General features: G+C 42.3%; 1 protein-coding gene across 2 annotated transcripts in view; it reads right to left on the bottom strand.

The window, feature by feature from the left end:
- ugp2b (UDP-glucose pyrophosphorylase 2b) overlaps positions 1–23,562 on the bottom strand; it is a 39,450-nt gene that overhangs the window by 11,764 nt on the left and 4,124 nt on the right. For both annotated transcript variants that reach the window (XM_058398887.1, XM_058398886.1), the window contains exons 2-4: positions 21,582–21,712; positions 17,724–17,831; positions 5,237–5,422 (exon numbers count right to left, since the gene is read on the bottom strand). In XM_058398887.1, the coding sequence (XP_058254870.1) occupies positions 5,237–5,422; positions 17,724–17,831; positions 21,582–21,680 (393 nt within the window). In that variant the 5' untranslated portion in view covers positions 21,681–21,712. The remainder of the gene's footprint in view (positions 1–5,236; positions 5,423–17,723; positions 17,832–21,581; positions 21,713–23,562) is intronic.

Genomic DNA, 23,562 nt, shown 5'->3' with positions numbered 1-23,562 from the left:
CTCTCATTCCTCTACACCTCAGTCTCTCTCTCTTTCATTCCTCTACACCTCAATCTCTCTCTCTTTCATTCCTCTACACCTCAATCTCTCTCTCATTCCTCTACACCTCAATCTCTCTCTCTCTCTCTCTCTCTCATTCCTCTACACCTCAATCTCTTTCTCATTCCTCTACACCCCCCCTCTCTCTCTCATTCCTCTACACCTCTCTCTCTCTCTCTCTCTCTCTCTCACTCATTCCTCTACACCTCAATCTCTCTCTCATTCCTCTACACCCCTCTCTCTCTCTCTCTCTCTCTCTCTCTCTCTCTCATTCCTCTATACCACTCTCTCTCTCTCTCTCTCTCTCTCATTTCTCTACACCTCTCTCTCTCTCTCTCTCATTCCTCTATACTACTCTCTCTCTCATTCCTCTATACCACTCTCTCTCTCTCTCTCTCTCTCTCTCTCTCTCTCATTTCTCTACACCTCTCTCTCTCTCTCTCTCTCTCTCATTCCTCTACACCTCAATCTCTCTCTCATTCCTCTACACCCCTCTCTCTCTCTCTCTCTCTCTCTCTCTCATTCCTCTATACCACTCTCTCTCTCTCTCTCTCTCTCTCATTTCTCTACACCTCTCTCTCTCTCTCTCTCATTCCTCTATACTACTCTCTCTCTCATTCCTCTATACCACTCTCTCTCTCTCTCTCTCTCTCTCTCATTTCTCTACACCTCTCTCTCTCTCTCTCTCTCTCTCTCTCATTCCTCTACACCTCAATCTCTCTCTCATTCCTCTACAGCTCAATCTGTCATTCCTCTATACCACTCTCTCTCTCTCTCTCTCTCTCTCTCATTCCTCTATACCACTCTCTCTCTCTCTCTCTCTCTCATTTCTCTACACCTCTCTCTCTCTCTCTCTCATTCCTCTATACTACTCTCTCTCTCATTCCTCTATACCACTCTCTCTCTCTCTCTCTCTCTCTCTCATTTCTCTACACCTCTCTCTCTCTCTCTCTCTCTCTCTCTCTCTCACTCATTCCTCTACACCTCAATCTCTCTCTCATTCCTCTACACCTCTCTCTCTCTCTCTCTCTCTCTCTCACTCATTCCTCTACACCTCAATCTCTCTCTCATTCCTCTACAGCTCAATCTCTGTCATTCCTCTATACCACTCTCTCTCTCTCTCTCTCTCTCTCTCATTTCTCTACACCTCTCTCTCTCTCATTTCTCTACACCTCTCTCTCTCTATCTCTCTCATTCCTCTACACCTCAATCTCTCTCACCTGCTTTCTCATTCCTCTACACCTCTCTCTCTCTCTCTACCTCTCTTGCTCTGTCTTTTCCTCCATCTGTTTCTTTCTCTACACTGCGTCTTTTTCTGTACCGCTTTTTCTGCCTCTCCTTCATCAACACCTCTCTCAATCTCTGCACTACTGTGTCTTGGTTCACTGATCGTTCTGCATCTGCATCTCTCTCTCTCTCTCTCTCTCTCTCTCTGAGGAGACCCACAGAGAGCTGATCTGAAACATCTGCTTAGTTTAAACACTCGGGCTTGTGGAAAAGCGCTTCATTTAGTCCATATGCCTCAGTCCGTATGCATCTGTCAATGATGCAGTGTTTTAGACTCTCAATTTGATAGAACTGATTATTTTCACACACACACACACACACACACACACACACACACACGCTCAGGAACTAGTCTGATTTTGTCTCCTTTAAAGCACATGTTATGTTTTACAGCAAAACTGCACTGAAAGCACTTTTTCATTTCTAAGCACATAATATTGCTGAAGCTGGGGTAACAAGGGCCTGTGTGTGTGTGTGTGTATTTAGCAATTCCAGTCGAGTGTAGGAGCTCTGCACTAGATGTGTACTTTGGAAATGGGACTTGCGTCATTTTTCAAAGTTTTTTATTATTCAGAAAGTGTAGCTGCGTCTCAAGGACAAAGGACGGAAAAGTACACATCCTGGACTGAGAAGACACATGGTTCCAGAGAGAGAGGAGTGAAGGATCATCAGTGTCCAGATGGAAAATCGTCCTCTAAACTGAAATAGAAAGGGAGGACACATCCTGCTCTTTCATCCAAGATCAAGACCTCTTTACACGTCCACCAGAAGAGCCACACCTTAAGACTCGTCCATCCACTTCATCCATTCACCCCATAATACTACAATACACACTCTCCTTACTCTCCTTCTCTGTGGCTCATTACACCCTAACGACTCTCCCTTACTCCTGACACCTCCTCCCATTCTCACCTTCCCCTTGTTCCTTTAACTTGGCTATCCAGGAAACGGAAGGATCCTTGACTCTGGAGGATTCATAGAATCCTTCTAACCTCCCTCAGACTGAAGAAGCTGCTCTGAAACAAGTCCAGTTTCACACGGCTCCAGATAACGTCCAGATAACCTCACCTGGATCACTGAGAATCTTCACAGACTATTCGGATTGATTGGAAAGTCTACAGCAAGTATAGAGGAACCTCGGCATACGAATGCTCTCCCTTATGAATTTTCAGCCTAAGAATTGAAATTTTGCAAGAAATTTGCATCGGCATACGAAGTATCTTCAGCATACGAATGAACAACGGCTAAGTTGCGTGTACGTCCAGGAGCCGTTCAAAACTTGTTACCGTCAGTGGAAAGCCAAGCAAAGAGTTTACCAATTTCTTTTCATTTTTCTGGTATTTTTTTTGTTGACAGATTGGTGGTGTGGGTTCTCTGTTCTATTTTTAGCCCAAGCTTGGTGGCACGACTTCCTGTGAGGAGCCTTGACATGGAATGCTCGGCTTGGGTCAGTTCTTTGTAAGCAGTCGTACAGTTTACATACGCTTCGTACTGGTCATTTTGCTCATATTTCTGGATGGCTGGAACGGATTATCTGCATTTACATTATTAATTATGGGAAAATTCGCGTCGCAATACAGATTTTCACCTTAAGAACGAATTAAAGGTTCCACTGTAGTACAAACAATGCTTATATTAGACATGGAGAATATGTAAAGGCAAAAAAAAATCATGTTGTTTGTTATAAATGGTACTAATGTTGGACAGCTTCTGTTTCCTCAACAGAATAAATATGGGCCGTGTCTTTTGTGGCGTGAAATGTCACCGCAGCTGAGAAGTCTCGTGAAGGACCTCGAAACATCATCACGGCTGCTGTAAAACTTCCTCCCTTTAAATTTATTCATCTCAAATCTAAAGCACAGACTCTACAGTTTGCTGTCTGGGAAAGAAAATCCAAGTTAGCTGCTTAGCTTTTTCTAAAAATGCATACAGTGTTGGAAGGTGGTGCCGACTGTAGTAGGTGTGTATCAGGTTGGTTTATGGGTATCTACACCGATCAGGCATAACATTATGACCACCGAGAGGTGACTTGAATAACTCTCCTCATCATGGCACCTGTTAGTGGGTGGGATAAATTAGGCAGGAAAAGCAAAAGGGGGACCAACACATTATTAGGCAGGTGGTCATAATGTTATGCCTGATCGGTGTACATGTATATAATAAATGACGAATAGAATTATTATTATTTTTTTTTAAATATAATTAACTAGTGTCCACACAGTTTAACTGCTTCACAAACAAATGGTATTAATATGTGGATTTTATCGGGTCGGTGTCAGCCCATCAGGTTGCGAGACACGTAAGCATTACATCGTTCGTCTGCTTTTATCTTTATTACTTTTATCTCTATTTTACTTTCATCACAGAGTCAGGCAAAGTTTGAACTGCTGCTGCTGTGTGTGTGTGTGTGTGTGTGTGTGTGTGTGTGTGTGTGTGTGTGGGGTGATTTAAGGAGAGCAAGGACAGCAATATTGCTCAGGACCTTTACAAAAGTACACCTCTGCAGTTCTCTAGTCCAAGGTCAATTTCCAGACACTGGTCGTCTTTGGCTTTTAATTCACCTGGGTGTTTTATCTCTTATGGGCTTGTGTGTTTTATTACTCTTTTTGGGAATTAATATCAGGATCAGTGTCGGATTAATGCCGGCTTTAACACCAGTTGGGAATCAGGTCAGACATGACACAGTTCCTGATCTAATCCACTCATGTAGGTGTTATTATTATGATTATTATTATTATTATTATAATGCTGTGAGCGTGAGTCATGTAGATAACGCTGATCTGATCCAAACGTGCATCATAATGTAGACTTATGATGATGTCAGTATTCAGTACATCAGCTGATCCACAGTAAATAGACAAAGAAAGTAAATGATCAGCGTATTCCAAGTCCCCAATATTTATCATTATACCATAACGTTCCAATTCTCAACTCTGATCGGTCAGTAGTCTGATGGACGAAGGAATAAAAGACTGTGATTAATGGAAAATAATTAACCTCGGGGTAACTCTGTCACGGTGTGCCGCATTACCTCACCGTGTTGATTATTATTTTCCTACCTTACCTTTTCCCATCAAAGCAGCTTTACAGGAATATAGGAACTGAGTAAAAATGATAAAGTTTCAAATTGAATAAAAAATTAAATTAATACATTAAATTAAAGTTAAATTAATACATTACATTAAATGAATATAAAAGTTTAGAATTAAAAAAATAAATAAATACATTAAAAGTAATTAATATGAAAATAAATGATAGTTTAAAATTATATCATAAGTTAAATTAATACATTAAATTAATTAATATAAAATTAAATAATGAGGTTTAAAATGCAATTAATAAATCAGTGCATTAAATTAAATTAAAATGAAATTATATCGTAAAGTTTAAAATTAAATGAATAAATTCGTGCATTAAATTAAATTAATATAAAATTAAATGATAATGTTTTAAATTAATACATTAATACATTAAATAAATTGAATTATAAAGTTTTAAATTAATACATTTAATTAATACAGTACATTAAATAAAGTTTAAAAATAAATTAATATTTAATATTTATTAAATGTAAAATAAATTAATAATTAGTAATGAATAAATTAATGTTTTATTAAAACACGAACCTATACATATAATTTATTAATTTTCACATCTGAGAATATTCTGGACGCACGTTTTCCTGGCAGTAGAACAATCATGATGACAACTCGCACTGATGTAAACGTGTGAGAAATGAACACGTGCTTTGAGGAATACTGGTTGGATTACTGACTGACAGTCACGTAGATACAACAACTTTTAAGGTCGATCTCCTAATATATAGATACTCATACAAATCTTCCTTAGAATCACACAACTGTACAGAACAGCTCTGTAGCATCACACTTCCCCTTTAAGGGCATCTTACCTCAATTTGCTGCACAGTCAGGTCCAGGAACGTGTTCTCGTTTCGGACGCTGATGAGACTTTTTGGCCCTTTGCAGCCCATACTGGTGCCCAGACCTCCATTCAGCTTCACCACCACCAGCTTGTTCAGGCAGTCGGCTACGTTCTCGGGTAAACCCTTCTCCTTGATTCTGTCATAGGGCTGGATCTGAAAAGAAAATGGAGAAACTCGTTATAAAAATCACACTTTATGATGTCTGTTCATAATAACCAATCAGGCATAACATTATGACCACTGAGAGGTGACGTGAATAACACTGATGATCTCCTCATCGTGGCACCTGTTAGTGGGTGGGATATATTAGGCAGCAAGTGAACGTAAGGATTTGAGCGAGTTTGACGAAGGGACAAATTGTGATGGCTAGACCACTTGATCAGAGCATCTCCAAAACTGCAGCTCTTGTGGGGTGTTCCCGGTCTGCAGTGGTCAGTATCTACAAAAAGTAGTCCTGTAAATTGCTAGGTGGGGCCCAACCTCACAACTTCCAGGTGTTAAAGGATCTGATGCTAACATCTTGGTGCCAGATATCACAGCACACCTTCAGGGATCTAGTGGACTCCATGCCTCGACGGGTCAGGGCTGTTTTGGCAGTAAAATGGGGACCAACACAATGTTAGGTAGGTGGTCATAATGTTATGCCTGGTCGGTGTATATTCATAAGGTCTTTGGATATCAGATATTCTGATTGTGTTGCTTTACAGATTTAGTGATGAGCATAAAAACCATAAAAAGATAGGATTTTTAAAGATCAGGCTCCAGTGAACAGTCTTTAGTGCTGATAAACTTCATACTGTACATCATACAGCTGGAATCGTACAGTACAGTGCGTGTTGTGTAGCTCGAATCGTACAGTACAGTGCGTGTTGTGTAGCTCGAATCGTACAGTACAGTGCGTGTTGTGTAGCTCGAATCGTACAGTACAGTGCGTGTTGTGTAGCTCGAATCGTACAGTACAGTGCGTGTTGTGTAGCTCGAATCGTACAGTACAGTGCGTGTTGTGTAGCTCGAATCGTACAGTACAGTGCGTGTTGTGTAGCTCGAATCGTACAGTACAGTGCGTGTTGTGTAGCTCAAATCGTACAGTACAGTGCGTGTTGTGTAGCTCGAATCGTACAGTACAGTGCGTGTTGTGTAGCTCGAATCGTACAGTACAGTGCGTGTTGTGTAGCTCGAATCGTACAGTACAGTGCGTGTTGTGTAGCTCGAATCGTACAGTACAGTGCGTGTTGTGTAGCTCGAATCGTACAGTACAGTGCGTGTTGTGTAGCTCGAATCGTACAGTACAGTGCGTGTTGTGTAGCTGGAATCGTACAGTACAGTGCGTGTTGTGTAGCTGGAATCGTACAGTACAGTGCGTGTTGTGTAGCTGGAATCGTACAGTACAGTGCGTGTTGTGTAGCTGGAATCGTACAGTACAGTGCGTGTTGTGTAGCTCGAATCGTACAGTACAGTGCGTGTTGTGTAGCTCGAATCGTACAGTACAGTGCGTGTTGTGTAGCTCGAATCGTACAGTACAGTGCGTGTTGTGTAGCTCGAATCGTACAGTACAGTGCGTGTTGTGTAGCTCAAATCGTACAGTACAGTGCGTGTTGTGTAGCTCGAATCGTACAGTACAGTGCGTGTTGTGTAGCTCGAATCGTACAGTGTGTATTACATAACGCACATCATACAGCACGTTTCGACACCTCAAATCTTATAGCACACACCGTACACCTCAGATCACACACACACACACACACACACACACAATGTGTTTTACAGTGTGTGTCATCCAGCCTCAGTCATTCAGTAGAACTGCCTGACACTATGACTGTGTGTGATGTCTGTGTGGTGATGCTAAGAATGGGTCAGTTCTCTGGGTTGCTCTGTTTTCTGTCCGTCCATCTCGTTCTCTGACTCACACACACACACTCTCTCTCTCTCTCTCACACACACACACACTCATATCCACACACTCTTTCTCTCTTCCTCTCTCTCTCTCTCTCTCTCTCACACACACACACACACTCTTTCTCTCTTCCTCTCTTACACACACACACACACACACACACCCCCACACACTCTCTCTCTTCCTCTCTCTCTCACACACACACTGCCCCTTTCTTTCGTCCCTCCAGTTTCCCAGAAGTCTGCGGGCTGCATGCCATGATGTTATATATGCTCCAGATGTGACGGCGCTGCGTCAGACTGGATGTAGGACACTCATGCAGCAGCTCCACTGAGACTGGGTGTAGTGCCGTGCTCACAACAACACACTCTGACACATTAAAACAAGCGCGCGCGCACACACACACACACACACACACACACACAGCGACATCAGAGTGAAGGGTGAGTCCGTGAGACAGAAAGAAGAAGTACAAAAAAAAAAAAGTGGGAGAAGAAAAAAGGAGGGAAGAGAGATTTCCATGATGTCAGACCCTTCTCATATTTGTGCATTAATCATGTGTGTAACTGTATACACTCTTTATTACAGGCTGCAGACATTCTCACCCAGGCACACTTCCAGTGTCCAGAGCTCTATGGGCGAGATCCGTACATTCAGTCCAGTGTGAAAGCTGTTTCTTCAAAACCACAAACACAGACGTCTCGACGCGACCAAATAACACGTTCTGCTGAGGTTTCATATTTCAGGTTTCGCAACAACGAGAAGAGGGATGCTGTCCTCCACAGAGGAGACAGGAAGCAGAGAGTAGAGAAGACAATCGCTGAGCCGAGTAACAGCGAGAAGGATTCGGTGGAACAAAAGAGGTACAAGAAATCAAAATTATACGTTAAAGCGTGGAAATGTACCGTGGAAAAAGAAAATGGAGGAAGCTCCATGGTGTGCAGACTTCTAGCCATGTGTGAAATTTTATAAAACACATTGTTTAGTAGCCAAAAGTATGTGCACCCCTGATCATCACACTCGTATGTGCTCATTCCAAACAATGGACATTAAACACAGTTATGCTTTCCACTGAATGTGGGGATTAGTGTTCATTCAGCATTAGTGAGATCAGACCCCGATGTCAGGTGAGGAGGTGTGGGGTTCAGTCGGTGTTCCAGTTCATCCAAAAGGTGTTCAGTGGGGTTGAGTCAGAGTCAGGGCTCTGTGCAGGACACTCCAGATCTTCCACTTCAACCTTAACCTCCACACCATGTCTTCATGGAGCTCAGGGGCTTTGTGCACAGGAGCATTGTCATGATGGAACAGGGTTCGAGTCTCTTAGCTCTTGTGAAGGGAAACTGTAAAGCTACAACATACAACAAGGACTTTCTGTACAATTATGTGCTTCCAGCTTTCTGGTAACATTTTGGGGAAGAACCAGATTTGGGTGTGTGATGGTTAGGTGTCCACATACCTATGATCATATTGTGTGTGTGTGTATACACTCACGGTCTATTTTTATTAGCTGCTTATTCATGAAAGTATCTAATCAGCAATATATACAGGTCAAGAGCTTCAGTTAATGTTTATATCAAACATTTATATCAGAAAGAAGGAAATGTGATCTCAGTAACTATCAGACAAATAAACTCTCTCGAGATAAACAGCATCTCAGCATACACAGCATGAGGTGGACAAGAGCAAAATATCACACCGGGTTCTAATCGTGGTCAGGGCCAACAACAGGAACACGAGGCTATGATGAACACACAGGATCAACTAAACACCAGCGGATATTAGTCCAGTCTACAGCTGATCCTGGTCTCTGTGCTGAAGCTCTTCACCTGAATCTGAACGAGTTTATACTGTACGCTGCTGCTGAATGGAAAAACTGTAGAGAGAGAGAGACAGAGAGAGACAGACAGACAGAGAGATAGACACAGAGGGAGAGACAGACAGACAGAGAGAGAGAAAGAGAAAGACAGACTGGGAGACAGACAGACCTAGACCAAGAGAGAGACAGACAGAGAGAAGGAAAAAGACAAACAGAGAGGCCCAGACAGAGAGAGAGACACACAGAGAGCGACAGAAATACAGAAAGACACAGACAGAGTGAGAGTGAGAGAGACAGACAGACAGAAAGAGATAGAGACACAGAGAGAGAGAGACAGACAGAGAGAGAGACGGTGAAAGAAAAAGACAGACAAACAGAGAGAGACACACAGAGAGTGACAGAAAGACAGTCAGAAAGACACAGAAAGAGGGGGAGAGAGAGAGAGAGACAGAGCGATAGAAAGACAGACAGACAGATAGAGAGAGACAGACAGACAAAGAGTGAGACAGAGACAGACAGACAGTCTCTCTGATCAGTGAATCTCCGCTGATACACAATAGTTGATTTATTTTCTCTCTCTAAGACAAACTATTAAAGTCATTAAAGCTGAGAGAGCTTCAGGAGGCTGCAGTGAAACCTGTGAGGAATCCTGTGAGGAACTCTGGACCTTCACCAGTATTGTGTGTGTGTATGTGTGTGTGTGTGCGTGTGTATGTGTGTGTGTGTGCGTGTGTATGTGTGTGTGTATGCGTGCGTGTGTATGCGTGTGTGTGTTCAGTGAGTCATAGCATAACTCTGTACATACTAGAGAAGGAAATCCGAGCAGAACTTCCTTGTGCAGAAGCAGTTTTACTTGAATACACACGATTTCTTGGTTTACTTCCTGAAACCAGTCGAGTAAATTCCACTTAAAAGTAATGGCACCCTTTCATTAGCTTTGTGCCCATTTTAAATATAAAAGCTTAAAATCGTAGCTTAAAAACAGTTAGTAATTTATTATCCAATAAAACCAGAATAGCGAATAATATAAGAATATTCACTCTGTTTTACAGTCACGTTATATAGAAAAGTAAATAATATTGAATTTATAATAATAATAAATTGTTATTATTATTATTATTATTCTTCACTGTTTTATGTCCACATTATATAAAAAAGTAAATAAATCTTTGAAATAATTTAAAATAATATATTACGATAATAATAATTATAATAAGAATAACAATATGCTGTTTTATGTATATTTACGTTATATAGACAAGTAAATAATATTGAATTAATAATCATTTATAATAATAATAAATATTTGCTCTGTTTTACGTTCATTTACATTATGTAGAAAAGTAAATAATATTGAATTAATAATATTAATATTAATAATAATTATTATTATTATTATTTACACTGTTTAATGATCACAATCTCCAGGTATCGTGGATTTCAGCTCTAATGTTACATTCATTCACTGTGTTTTAATATTTAATGTGCATCTCTAAACTGTATTTTCTCCAAACTCAGGCGGAGGCTCCATGCTGTTTGTGAGCGTTGTGTTAACAGCTGCGCTGATTAGCAAAAGAGAAGAAAACATTGTGTTCTTCACAGAGGAGAAAACGACACGGATGAAGAACACAACAGGAACTCCTACTGAAATACCTGACTCTGGTGTTTATTGTGTTTATATACAAACACTACTGTTTCCTGGAAGCTTCATTATTAACAGATATGCCTCTTTGTCTAGGATTACATTTGACACGTATTGTTCAGAGTCTGTTAGAGTATGGTGAGGTGAAGTGACTCAGATCAGCACTGGGAGGGAGCAGGAGCAGGACACAACAGAAGACACTCAGTTTTCCTGTAGCATTAATCTGAGGCTTTATTAACGTCAATCAATATTCAGCTGAGATAGACAGAATAAGAGTCAGAGAGAGAGAGAGAGAGAGTGAGTAAGAGTCAGAGATAGACAGAGAATAAGTGTCAAAGAGAGAGAGAAGGAGAGAGTGAGTGAGTGAGAGAGAGAGAGGAGAGAGAAAGACAGAGAGGGAGAAAAGGGAGAGAGACAGAGATAAACAGAGAGTAAGAATCAGAGAGAGACATGAAAGAAAGAGAGAGAGAAACAGAGAGTAAGAATCAGAGAGATAGACAGAGAATGAGAGAGAGAGAGGGAGAAAAGGAAGAGAGACAGAGATAAACAGAGAGTAAGAATCAGAGAGATAAACACAGAGTAAGAATCAGAGAGAGAGAGAGAGAGAGAGAGGGACAGTGAGTAAGTCATAGAGAGGGAGAGAGAGACGGAGACAGACAGAGAGCTAGATAGAGAAAGAGACAGACAGAGAAAGAGAAGAAAGAGACAGAGATAGAGAGACAGTTCAGTTATTCAGTTGTGCTCCATAGCATGAATTTCTGTCTTAAAGGAAAATGATCAGTGATTGGACGGTGTGATATTTATTGTCCGAGTCACAGATCAGAAGTTGATTGTTTTCCATTAACAGCATGCGCCATAGTGTGTTACTCCTCTAACACTACAGCGACCTGCCAGTGTGGACCATTTTTATTGATTTATTCATTAAAATATGACGTCTTCCCCTTTATCTCTTTACAGTCACAGTTACGGTCGTGTAACAGCTCTATGAAGTTGTTATCAGGTTACAGCAGCTATAAAACAGCCGCTCCTTCACCAGACTGGCTTTTTATTTATTTATCTCTCTCTGGAGGGAAAAAAACAACGACTGTCCAGTTACAAAGCAGCCATACTGGAGATAAACGATTATATATATATATAATGTGAGCTATAAGAATATAGAATATATTTTGTTTTGTGGAGCAGGACATATCGTTACCATATGAGCCGTTACCATGGAAACGATAACAGGTTCGAACGAACGAAAGCATTATTATAAAGCTGTTATAGAAAAATGAGCAGAATTGTAGTATATTTAAAAATATAATAATAATAATAATAATAATAATAATAATTATTATTATTTCATTCTGGAATAAATTTAATGGAAGTTCACACAGATAGAGCTGTTAGATGGGTGTGTAAGACAGAGGCATTATATATAGGTTATATGATAACAGTCAGTAAAACACACACACACACACACAGAAATGTGTAGGCACATACAGGATTACAGATTTCATAACCAGTGTAAACTTTAACAACACACACACACACACACACACACACACCTCCCTTCTCATGTCCACCCACTTGCAGGAAGTCAAACTCTTCAGGACAGCGCATGTTGATCTAAATTAATGCATCAATTAATACAGACATCAATATTCTGAGTGTTAAATGGCGTCCTGAGGGCTACACTGCTGAGATGAAATCAATGCGAGAGAGAGAGACACAGAGAGAGAGAGAGAGAGAGACACAGAGAGACAGAGAGAGAGAGAGACACAGAGAGACAGAGAGAGAGAGACACAGAGAGACAGAGAGAGAGAGAGAGAGAGAGAGACAGAGAGAGAGAGAGAGAGACAGAGAGAGACAGAGAGAGAGAGAGAGAGACAGAGAGAGAGAGAGAGAGAGAGAGAGACAGCGAGAGAGAGACAGACACACAGAGAGAGAGAAAGAGAGATAGACAGCGAAAGAGAGGGAGAGAGACAGCGAGAGACAGAGACACAGAGAGAGAGACAAAAAGAGACAGCGAGCGAGAGAGACAGAGAGAATCCCTCTCTCCCTCTCACCCCAATCCTTCTCCCTCTCTCGCACCCCAAATCCCTCTCTCCATCTCCTTAACCCCAATCCCTCTCTCTCACCCCAAATCCCTCTCTCCATCTCCTTAACCCCAATCCCTCTCTCTCACCCCAAATCCCTCTCTCCATCTCCTTAACCCCAATCCCTCTCCCTCACCCCAAATCCCTCTCTCCATCTCCTTAACCCCAATCCCTCTCCCTCTCCCTCACCCCAAATCCCTCTCTCCATCTCCTTAACCCCAATCCATCTCACCAATCAATTTTTTCTCACCCCAATACCTTTCCCAATCCCTCTCTTCCTCTCCCTTTCACCACAATCCCTCTCTCCCAAATCCCTTTCCCAATCCCTCTTTTTCTCTAATCCCCACTCTCCCAGTCCTTCTCCCTCCCAGTCTCTTTCCAGTCCCTTTCTCCCACTCTCTCTCACCCTAATCCCTCTCTCCTTCTTTCTCTCACCCCAGTCCCTCTCTCCCTCTTTCTCTCACCCCAATCCCTCTCTCCCTCTTTCTCTCACCCCAATCCCTCTCTCCCTCTTTCTCTCACCCCATTCTCTCTCTATGTTGCACTCTGGAAAGTGTGAGTTGCTGCTAGGTTTTAATGTCAGTCCGCCTACACTCACGGTGTGTCACAGCTCTCAGTGGGTGTTTAATAACATCACTGATCCCGGTGACATCGCTGTGGGTCATAACAACACGCAGACTCGGGGGAAAAGTAAAGTGTGAGGGAGTCCACACCCTACCGCAGCACTTCTCCTGCTTTCTCCATGACTTCAGGAAAGCGTTACTGGATTTCAGTTTAAGGTGAAAAAGCCAGACATGAGAATGTAGAAGGGTGGAGGTGTGTTCTGAGACCATGATCCTGCTAAACCTAATAAAAAACTTGGATAAATCTGGATATCTGCATTCTCATGGCACTGACAGACCTGTCCACATTTACACGCTTGGCATCGGAACGTCACGATTTAACACCGGAGAACGCTGAAGAGTGGCGAAAAGATGAAACGACGAAAATGTAATATAATCATGCCACAATTCTCAAAGACGTTTCAATATAAACACGTTACTTATTATGAAATAGCTAATAACAAAGCAATTTTTTTTCTCTCTCTCTCTGGGTCTTTTCTCTCTCTCTCTCTCTCTCTCTCTCTGGGTCTCTTTTGTCTTTCTCTCTCTCTCTCTCTCTCTGGGTCTCTTTTGTCTTTCTCTCTCTCTCTGGGTCTCTTCTCTCTCTCTCTGGGTCTCTTTTCTCTCTCTCTCTCTGGGTCTCTTTTCTCTCTCTCTCTCTCTCTGGGTCACTTTTGTCTTTCTCTCTCTCTCTGGGTCTCTCCTCTCTCTCTCTGGGTCTCTTTTCTCTCTCTCTCTCTCTCTCTGGGTCTCTTTTCTCTCTCTCTCTCTCTCTGGGTCTCTTGTCTTTCTCTCTCTCTCTCTGGGTCTCTTGTCTTTCTCTCTCTCTCTGGGTCTCTCTTGTCTTTCTCTCTCTCTCTCTCTCTGGGTCTCTCTTGTCTTTCTCTCTCTCTCTCTCTCTGGGTCTCTCTTGTCTTTCTCTCTCTCTCTCTCTCTGGGTCTCTCTTGTCTTTCTCTCTCTCTCTCTCTCTGGGTCTCTCTTGTCTTTCTCTCTCTCTCTCTGGGTCTCTCTTGTCTTTCTCTCTCTCTCTCTCTCTCTGGGTCTCTCTTGTCTTTCTCTCTCTCTCTCTGGGTCTCTCTTGTCTTTCTCTCTCTCTCTCTCTGGGTCTCTCTTGTCTTTCTCTCTCTCTCTCTCTCTGGGTCTCTCTTGTCTTTCTCTCTCTCTCTGGGTCTCTTTTCTCTTTCTCTCTGGGTCTCTTTTCTCTTTCTCTCTGGGTCTCTTTTCTCTTTCTCTCTGGGTCTCTTTTCTCTTTCTCTCTGGGTCTCTTTTCTCTTTCTCTCTGGGTCTCTTTTCTCTTTCTCTCTGGGTCTCTTTTCTCTTTCTCTCTCTCTCTCTGGGTCTCTTTTCTCTTTCTCTCTGGGTCTCTTTTCTCTTTCTCTCTGGGTCTCTTTTCTCTTTCTCTCTCTCTCTGGGTCTCTTTTCTCTTTCTCTCTCTCTCTGGGTCTCTTTTCTCTTTCTCTCTCTCTCTGGGTCTCTTTTCTCTTTCTCTCTCTCTCTCTGGGTCTCTTTTCTCTTTCTCTCTCTCTCTGGGTCTCTTTTCTCTTTCTCTCTCTCTCTGGGTCTCTTTTCTCTTTCTCTCTCTGGGTCTCTTTTCTCTTTCTCTCTGGGTCTCTTTTCTCTTTCTCTCTGGGTCTCTTTTCTCTTTCTCTCTCTCTCTGGGTCTCTTTTCTCTTTCTCTCTCTCTCTGGGTCTCTTTTCTCTTTCTCTCTCTCTCTGGGTCTCTTTTCTCTTTCTCTCTCTCTGGGTCTCTTTTCTCTTTCTCTCTCTCTCTGGGTCTCTTCTCTTTCTCTCTCTCTCTGGGTCTCTTTTCTCTTTCTCTCTCTCTCTGGGTCTCTTTTCTCTTTCTCTCTCTCTCTGGGTCTCTTTTCTCTCTCTCTCTCTCTCTCTCTGGGTCTCTTTTCTCTTTCTCTCTCTCTCTCTGGGTCTCTTTTCTCTCTGGGTCTCTTTTCTCTTTCTCTCTGGGTCTCTTTTCTCTTTCTCTCTGGGTCTCTTTTCTCTCTCTCTCTCTCTCTCTCTCTCTCTCTCTCTCTCTCTCTGGGTCTCTTTTCTCTCTCTCTCTGGGTCTCTTTTCTCTCTCTCTCTCTCTGGGTCTCTTTTCTCTCTCTCTCTCTCTGGGTCTCTTTTCTCTTTCTCTCTCTCTCTCTCTGGGTCTCTTTTCTCTTTCTCTCTCTCTCTGGGTCTCTCTTGTCTTTCTCTCTCTCTCTGGGTCTCTTCTCTCTCTCTCTCTCTCTGGGTCTCTTTTCTCTCTCTCTCTCTCTCTGGGTCTCTTTTCTCTCTCTCTCTCTCTGGGTCTCTTTTCTCTCTCTCTCTCTCTGGGTCTCTTTTCTCTCTCTCTCTCTCTGGGTCTCTTTTCTCTCTCTCTCTCTGGGTCTCTTTTCTCTTTCTCTCTGGGTCTCTTCTCTTTCTCTCTGGGTCTCTTTTCTCTTTCTCTCTGGGTCTCTTTTCTCTTTCTCTCTGGGTCTCTTTTCTCTTTCTCTCTGGGTCTCTTTTCTCTTTCTCTCTGGGTCTCTTTTCTCTTTCTCTCTGGGTCTCTTTCTCTTTCTCTCTGGGTCTCTTTCTCTTTCTCTCTCTCTCTGGGTCTCTTTTTCTCTTTCTCTCTCTCTCTGGGTCTCTTTTCTCTTTCTCTCTCTCTCTGGGTCTCTTTTCTTTCTCTCTCTCTCTGGGTCTCTTTTCTCTTTCTCTCTCTCTCTGGGTCTCTTTTCTCTTTCTCTCTCTCTCTGGGTCTCTTTTCTCTTTCTCTCTCTCTCTCTGGGTGTCTTTTCTCTGTCTCTCTCTCTCTCTGGGTCTCTTTTCTCTCTGGGTCTCTTTTCTCTTTCTCTCTGGGTCTCTTTTCTCTTTCTCTCTCTCTCTCTGGGTCTCTTTTCTCTCTGGGTCTCTTTTCTCTTTCTCTCTGGGTCTCTTTTCTCTTTCTCTCTGGGTCTCTTTTCTCTCTCTCTCTCTCTCTCTGGGTCTCTTTTCTCTCTCTCTCTCTGGGTCTCTTTTCTCTTTTTCTGGGTCTCTTTTCTCTTTCTCTCTCTGGGTCTCCTTTCTCTCTCTCTCTCTCTCTCTCTCTGGGTCTCTTTTCTCTCTCTCTCTCTGGGTCTCTTTTCTCTTTCTCTCTCTCTCTCTGGGTCTCTTTTCTCTCTCTCTCTCTGGGTCTCTTTTCTCTCTCTCTCTCTGGGTCTCTTTTCTCTCTCTCTCTCTGGGTCTCTTTTCTCTCTCTCTCTGGGTCTCTTTTCTCTCTCTCTCTCTGGGTCTCTTTTCTCTCTCTCTCTCTCTCTCTTCTGGGTCTTCTCTTTTCTCTTTCTCTCTCTCTCTCTGGGTCTCTTCTCTTTCTCTCTCTCTCTGGGTCTCTCTTGTCTTTCTCTCTCTCTCTGGGTCTCTTCTCTCTCTCTCTCTCTCTGGGTCTCTTTTCTCTCTCTCTCTCTCTGGGTCTCTTTTCTCTTTCTCTCTGGGTCTCTTTTCTCTTTCTCTCTGGGTCTCTTTTCTCTTTCTCTCTGGGTCTCTTTTCTCTTTCTCTCTGGGTCTCTTTTCTCTTTCTCTCTGGGTCTCTTTTCTCTTTCTCTCTGGGTCTCTTTTCTCTTTCTCTCTGGGTCTCTTTTCTCTTTCTCTCTGGGTCTCTTTTCTCTTTGGGTCTCTTTTCTCTTTGGGTCTCTTTTCTCTTTCTCTCTGGGTCTCTTTTCTCTTTCTCTCTGGGTCTCTTTTCTCTTTCTCTCTGGGTCTCTTTTCTCTTTCTCTCTGGGTCTCTTTTCTCTTTCTCTCTGGGCTCTTCTCTTCCTCTGTCTCTCTTTCTCTCTGGGTCTCTTTTCTCTTTCTCTCTGGGTCTCTTTTCTCTTTCTCTCTGGGTCTCTTTTCTCTTTCTCTCTGGGTCTCTTTTCTCTTTCTCTCTCTGTCTGGGTCTCTTCTCTTTCTCTCTCTCTCTCTCTCTCTGGGTCTCTTTTCTCTCTCTCTCTCGCTCTCTCTCTGGGTCTCTTTTCTCTCTCTCTCTCTCTCTCTCTCTGGGTCTCTTTTCTCTCTCTCTCTCTCTCTGGGTCTCTTTTCTCTTTCTCTCTCTCTCTCTGGGTCTCTTTTCTCTCTCTCTCTCTCTGGGTCTCTTTTCTCTTTCTCTCTGGGTCTCTTCTCTTTGGGTCTCTTTTCTCTCTCTCTCTGGGTCTGCGATGAAAATGTAATATAACCATGCCAAGATTCTCATTTCAATATAAACAGGTTATTTATTATGAAATAGCTAAAAACAATTAAAGCAAATCTTGCGTTTAAAAAATATCTGTGCAAAACTTGATGTGATGATACTTTCGCTTCATGTCTAGAAAAATATATCGAAGGGGAGAAACACATTCTGTGAACGTTAACCCTTTCTATTTTTACGAATCAGTGTAAAAATCATATCTTGATATCCATAATATCTCAAAAAAGCACAAGAGCTCAGTACAGGGTTCTCTTACCGAATCCTCCGGGGGTCTGTTGATTTTGGGCCACTCCACTGAAGGTCCTTTCACCTGCAGGAACCTGTGGAAGATCTTCTTAAAGCCCTCAAAGTCCTTCTTACAGATCTGTGGAAAATAAGAGAGACAGGATTTCAGAAGGGTTTCAGAGGCAGTGATATGGAACTTTATTGGGGTTTTAAAGGCTCATCATTTCACCGATTTTTTTTTTATATATCTACTCTCTTTCTTTGAAGTTCTGCATTTTAATCAGATTTAATCCCAATTCCGTTTTTTTTCCGTGAATGTTATTTGTCCGGTACACGAACTAATCCTACTTAATCCTTTCATCATTAAGGAGCTTATGAAAGAGGCTTTGCTTCATAAAGATCCCTGGGCTGACACGCGGAATCAGATCACCGTCAAACATCATTAAGACTAAACACGGAGTGTGTGGAGGATCTGAGCATGAACCGTTACATGTGTTTCATCTGCATCCACACACACGCTGCAGAAAACCACTCTCCTTTCATCAGGAGACCGCTAGTTCACATCCTGATGACGCTAAAGCCATTCACAGCTGGATCAAAATCAAGTCTCTCTCTTTCTCCGTCTTTCTCTCCTTCCATCTCTGGGTCTCTCACTCTCCAAGTCTCTCCCTCCCTCTGAGTCTCCTTTCTGTCTCTCTCCATGTGAATCTCTCTTTCTCTCTAAGCCTCTTTTCTGTCTCTCTCCATGTATCTCTCTCTCCGCCCATGTATCTCTCTCTCTGGGTCTCTCTTTTTTCTCTCTCTCTCTCAATCTCTCTCTCTAAGGTGCTCTTCTTTCTCCGTCTCTGGGTCTCTTCTCTCTATAACTCTCTTTCTCTGGGTCCCTTTTCTCTCTCTTCCTGTATCTCTTTCTCTGGGTCTCTGTTCTCTCTCACTTTCTCTCTCTCCGGGTGTCTTTTCTCTCTCTCTGCATCTCTCTCTGGATCCCCCCCGGGTCTCTATGTACCTCATGGACTGAAGCCTGAGTGTGATACACAAAGTACTGATGTGGTGACAAAGTAAATATGAGATGTGAAGGGTGAAGGTGTGGTGGTTAATTACAGCAAGGTCATGAAAATCATGACCATATTTGGAATTACGTCTCCACACACGACGCACTGCACCAGCTCTGTTTCTTCCAGATGGTGTTTGGTTTAGACGGGTGTGGACCATGGAGCGCAGTATATCTCTGCCAGTACATTAATGCATAAGTGTGTGTGTGTGAGAGAGAGAGAACTCAGACTTACATACTAGCTCAGTATGTGTCACTATGGCGAGCTCTTCTGGAGCTAATTTAAAGCGTGTAAGACACACACACACACCTCGGTCTAAACACGTGTTCCAACTTCTGTTTCTTTATACTGTATGTACTTTTGCTAATACGATCCCAACCCCGCTACATGTACGGACATTAACAACCTCATAGCCTTTATCACAGTTACTAAAGCCACTTTTTAATATTCACCTCTGGCTCATTTTTTGTTCCCAGTTCCACCCAGAGCTCGGTTTACTCTGTGTGGAATTTCCCATGTTCTCTCCATGTCCCTGTGGGTTTCAAAACTGGTTCTGTAGATTTCTCTGAACCTCCCAAAACCTTGACAGTGCATAGACTCTAGGGTGCGCCTCAATATGTATTAATATGTATGTATGTGTGTATGATACTTGTCTTTTTACCTCACACCTAGTTTTCCCAGGATAGTCACCAGATCCACAAATCAGGATAAAGAATCCTATGAACCTCCCAAAAAACTTACAGTACCTAGACACTCGAGTGCTTCTTGATATATATTTATATGAATGTGTGTGTGTGTGTACATAATACTCGCTCACCCCTAGTTTCCCAGGATAGTCACCAGATCCACAAATCAGGATAAAGTACTTACAGAAGATGAATGAATCTCATATGGAAGCCTGGAAACCTTTACACCGTTACCATGGTTACCGAAGCGATACTAATGCCAGCCCTAAACCTTTCTCTCTCTCTCTGTGGGCCTCTCTCTCTCTCTTTCGCTCTCCATGTATCTTTCTCTGGGTCTCTTGCTCTCTCTTCTCTCTCACTTGCTCTCCATGTATCTTTCTCTGGGTCTCTCTCTCTCTCGTTCGCTCTCCATGTATCTTTCTCTGGGTCTCCTCTCTCTCTCTTTCTCTCTCTCTCTCTCTCTCTCTTTCTCTCTGGGTCTCTTCTTTCTCTCTCTCTGGGTCTCTTTTCTGATTCTCTCCATGTATCTCTCTCTCTCTGGGTCTCTTTTCTGATTCTCTCCATGTATCTCTCTCGCTCTCGCTCTCTCTCTCTCTCTCTCCCCAGGTATACACCATTCATAAACCCGCTAGCCCTACTAGCCTCTGTATTTCCACAGAGGTACACTTACTCAGACTTGTGTTCTTGGTTTTGTTTCATACACAAGTTTTCTTTGTCTATATCCACTAAATGAAAGTGAAAGTGTGTGTTTTTTGTTGTTTTATAAACCCTCTGAAACTGTCGTGTAAAGCTTACAGTCTCAAAATGGAGTCCAGGAACCACCAACTGGCCCATGAAGCATCGCTAAAGGGGTCGGTTTAATCCAAGTGCTGTAATCCTAACCTCAGTGACACAGAAACATGATGGCACGATGCCTCACTCTGTTGGAAAAGGATTCTGTAATGTCTTGCTTTCATTTACTTCTTATTCCCCCGGTGCTTCAAGAAAAAAACCCCCACTACATTACACCACAAAAAAAAAGTGCACATTCCCAACAACGTTACTCACAGGCCAAAAAATGTGACATAATTGCCTCCACCGGGTTTAGAAAAAGGGGTTAGTGTGTGTGGAGAAAAAACAGACGAAAAAGAGCTACTACTGTAGAGCAAGACACAACTGGACACGGTCTAGAAAGATCCTAAAATAGCCAAAAGAAGACTAGTACAGGATGAGCCATCAATCAAAACAAATCCTTTTAGCTGTTTTTTCACCTACAAAACATCTCCAAAAATATTTTGTGTCAAGTATCAGTGTCTGTAGCACATAAAGTGTAGGTGATTTTCACACTGGGGACGTTTGCAGTGGTCCGAATGGCAGTGTTGGTCACTTGATGCTATAGAACACACACCTCTTCCATATCCCACAGTGTGCTCCTGTCACTCATGATATTAATGATATCATCGGCTAAAACACAAACACGGGTTACGTCACTTCCTGAACAAGCGCGGACCCGGGTATGAGTCGCAGCACAGATCCGGTTCTCTCACACTCTGGTGTTTATAATCATTTATAATCACACCCTGGTGTTTATAATCATTTATAATCACACTCCCTGGTGTTTATAATCATTTATAATCACACTCCCTGGTGTTTATAATCATTTATAATCACACACTCTGGTGTTTATAATCATTTATAATCACACTCCCTGGTGTTTATAATCATTTATAATCACACTCTGGTGTTTATAATCATTTATAATCACACTCCCTGGTGTTTATAATCATTTATAATCACACACCCTGGTGTTTATAATCATTTATAATCACACTCCCTGGTGTTTATAATCATTTATAATCCCTCTCTCTGGTGTTTATAATAATTCATAATCACTCTCTGTTGTGTTTATAATCATTTATAATTACACCCTCTAGTGTTTATAATCATTTAGAATCACACTCCCTGGTGTTTATAATCATTTATAATCACTTTCCAGTGTCTGGTGTCACCCAAATGAGCATGAGGTTCCCTTTTGAGTCTGCTTCCTCTTAAGGTCATATTATGAAATTAACTGGAAAAAGAAATGAACCGAGCTAACAAGTTTCTTCTCTCTCTCTCTTTTTTTTTTGTTAGTTTTATTTTAGTAGGTAGTAGATGAGTAAAAAGACTCACCTCAGTGTTTGCTCCTTTAGCCGTGTTCAACAGCTTCTCCAGCTCGCTGTGCATGGAGCTCTCCAGCTGCTGACGCATCACTTCCTGAAACTGAGCCATGGAGCTGTCCGGCGGCACCGACGTGCTCACACCTGCAATCACACGGCAGCGTGGTGTTAATCATCATCACTCGCTCGGACGCGGACGATTCCTCCGCTGTAGTGTTGCACCGAGGACAGATGTACAGGTAAATCTCACGTTCTGTACCTGATTAACGGTGTCATCATGATATACAAAGAGGAAAGAGTTACCATGATTAGCGGCATGCTGTTTTAGCAAAATAATCAATGTGTCATGGATACCCTGCAATGTTACCTGGCATTTCAGAACAGAACCATGATGTTTGTGCCACAACAGACTAGAGCCATGTTAAGTTAAGTTGTCTTTATTTATCACATATACATTACTGCACAGTGAAATTCTTTCTTCTCAACAGTTCCAGTTTGGCAGTGCTGGGGCTTGAACCCTGATCTACCACCTTGAGCTACCACCACCCCTAATAGGCTAATAAAACCCTACCACCACCCCTAATAGGCTAATAAAACCCTACCAGCACCCCTAATAGGGTTTACCACCACAGCTAATAGGCTAATAAAACCCTACCAGCACCCCTAATAGGGTTTACCACCACAGCTAATAGGCTAATAAAACCCTACCACCTTGAGCTACCACCACCCCTAACAGGCTAATAAAACCCTACCACCCTGAGCTGGGTTCTGGTGTTCTAAACCCCCACTTTTACCCCCGGGGTACAGGAACATGTGTGATGTAGAAGCAGGGTTATGAATCAGGGCTGTTACAGTGGAAACTCCACATTACGGTGCTGAACATTTTCAGTGTGAAAATATGTGCTGTTACGGCTAGTTGCTTAGCAACAGCAATCAGATATCACAGTGATGTCACAGCAAGTGTGAAATGTGTATGTAAAGTTTATGTAAATAAACTGTGTGTGTAAAGTGTGTATACAGTGTGAGAGTGTGTGTATAGTCCAAGTGTGTGTGTAGAGTGTGAATGTGTGTAATGTGTGTGTAAAGTGTGTATACAGTGTGTAAAGTGTGTGCGCGCAGTGTGCAATATTCATTCATTTTAAAACTTTGTAAACTTTTTTTATTCTGTTTTTATTTCTCTCTAAAATCCACTGTTAAAAGCTCTATATAAATACAGTGAATTGAATTAAAGTGTGTGTGTGTGTGTATATAATGAGTGTGTGTATAAAGAGTGTGTGTGTGTATGAAGTGCATGTATAAAGTGCTTGTGTGTGTGTGTGCATAAGTACAAAGAGTGTGTATATAAAGTGTGTATGTGTGTGTATAAAGTGCTTGTGTGTGTGTGTGCATAAGTATAGAGTGTGTATATAAAGTGTGTATGTGTGCGTGTGTGTGTGTACAAAGTGTGTGTGTGTGTGTGTGTGTATAAAGCCTGTGTGTGTATAAAGCCTGTGTGTGTATAAAGTGTGTGTGTGTATAAAGCCTGTGTGTGTGTGTGTGTATAAAGCCTGTGTGTGTATAAAGTGTGTGTGTGTATAGTGTGTGTGTGTGAGAGAAATGTCCCAGTCCGGGTGAAGAATGAGATCAGTGCTATAATAATAAAATCCTGCTCATCAGGCTTGACTGAAAAGCTTCAGTGACGTCAGAGACACAGAGGTGTTTTCTGGCCCACAGAGCTGCGGTGGCTGAGTGGATGCTTTCTGGAGTCGCTGGTCAGAAGCTTGAAACTCCTGAAACTCCTGGAGTCTTAAACCTGGACTGCTGCTGATCTGGTTAACGCGGCTGATTGTGATGAGGATCTTGTTAAACTGCAGGGACAAAACTGATGAGAAATCTCTGATCACCGCCTGCTACCTAATCCCTGAAAGATGAAGACTCCATCTGAGCTTCACTCTGTCCCTGGTGATTAATATTAAAATCCACAGTGGTTTAAACCACTGAAACATCACCTCTGA

Source organism: Hemibagrus wyckioides, linkage group LG09 (genome assembly GCF_019097595.1).
Source record: "Hemibagrus wyckioides isolate EC202008001 linkage group LG09, SWU_Hwy_1.0, whole genome shotgun sequence".
Taxonomy (NCBI): domain Eukaryota; kingdom Metazoa; phylum Chordata; class Actinopteri; order Siluriformes; family Bagridae; genus Hemibagrus; species Hemibagrus wyckioides.
The sequence above is the reverse complement of the archived record's forward strand: the minus strand, read 5'-3'. Positions and strand labels throughout refer to the sequence as shown.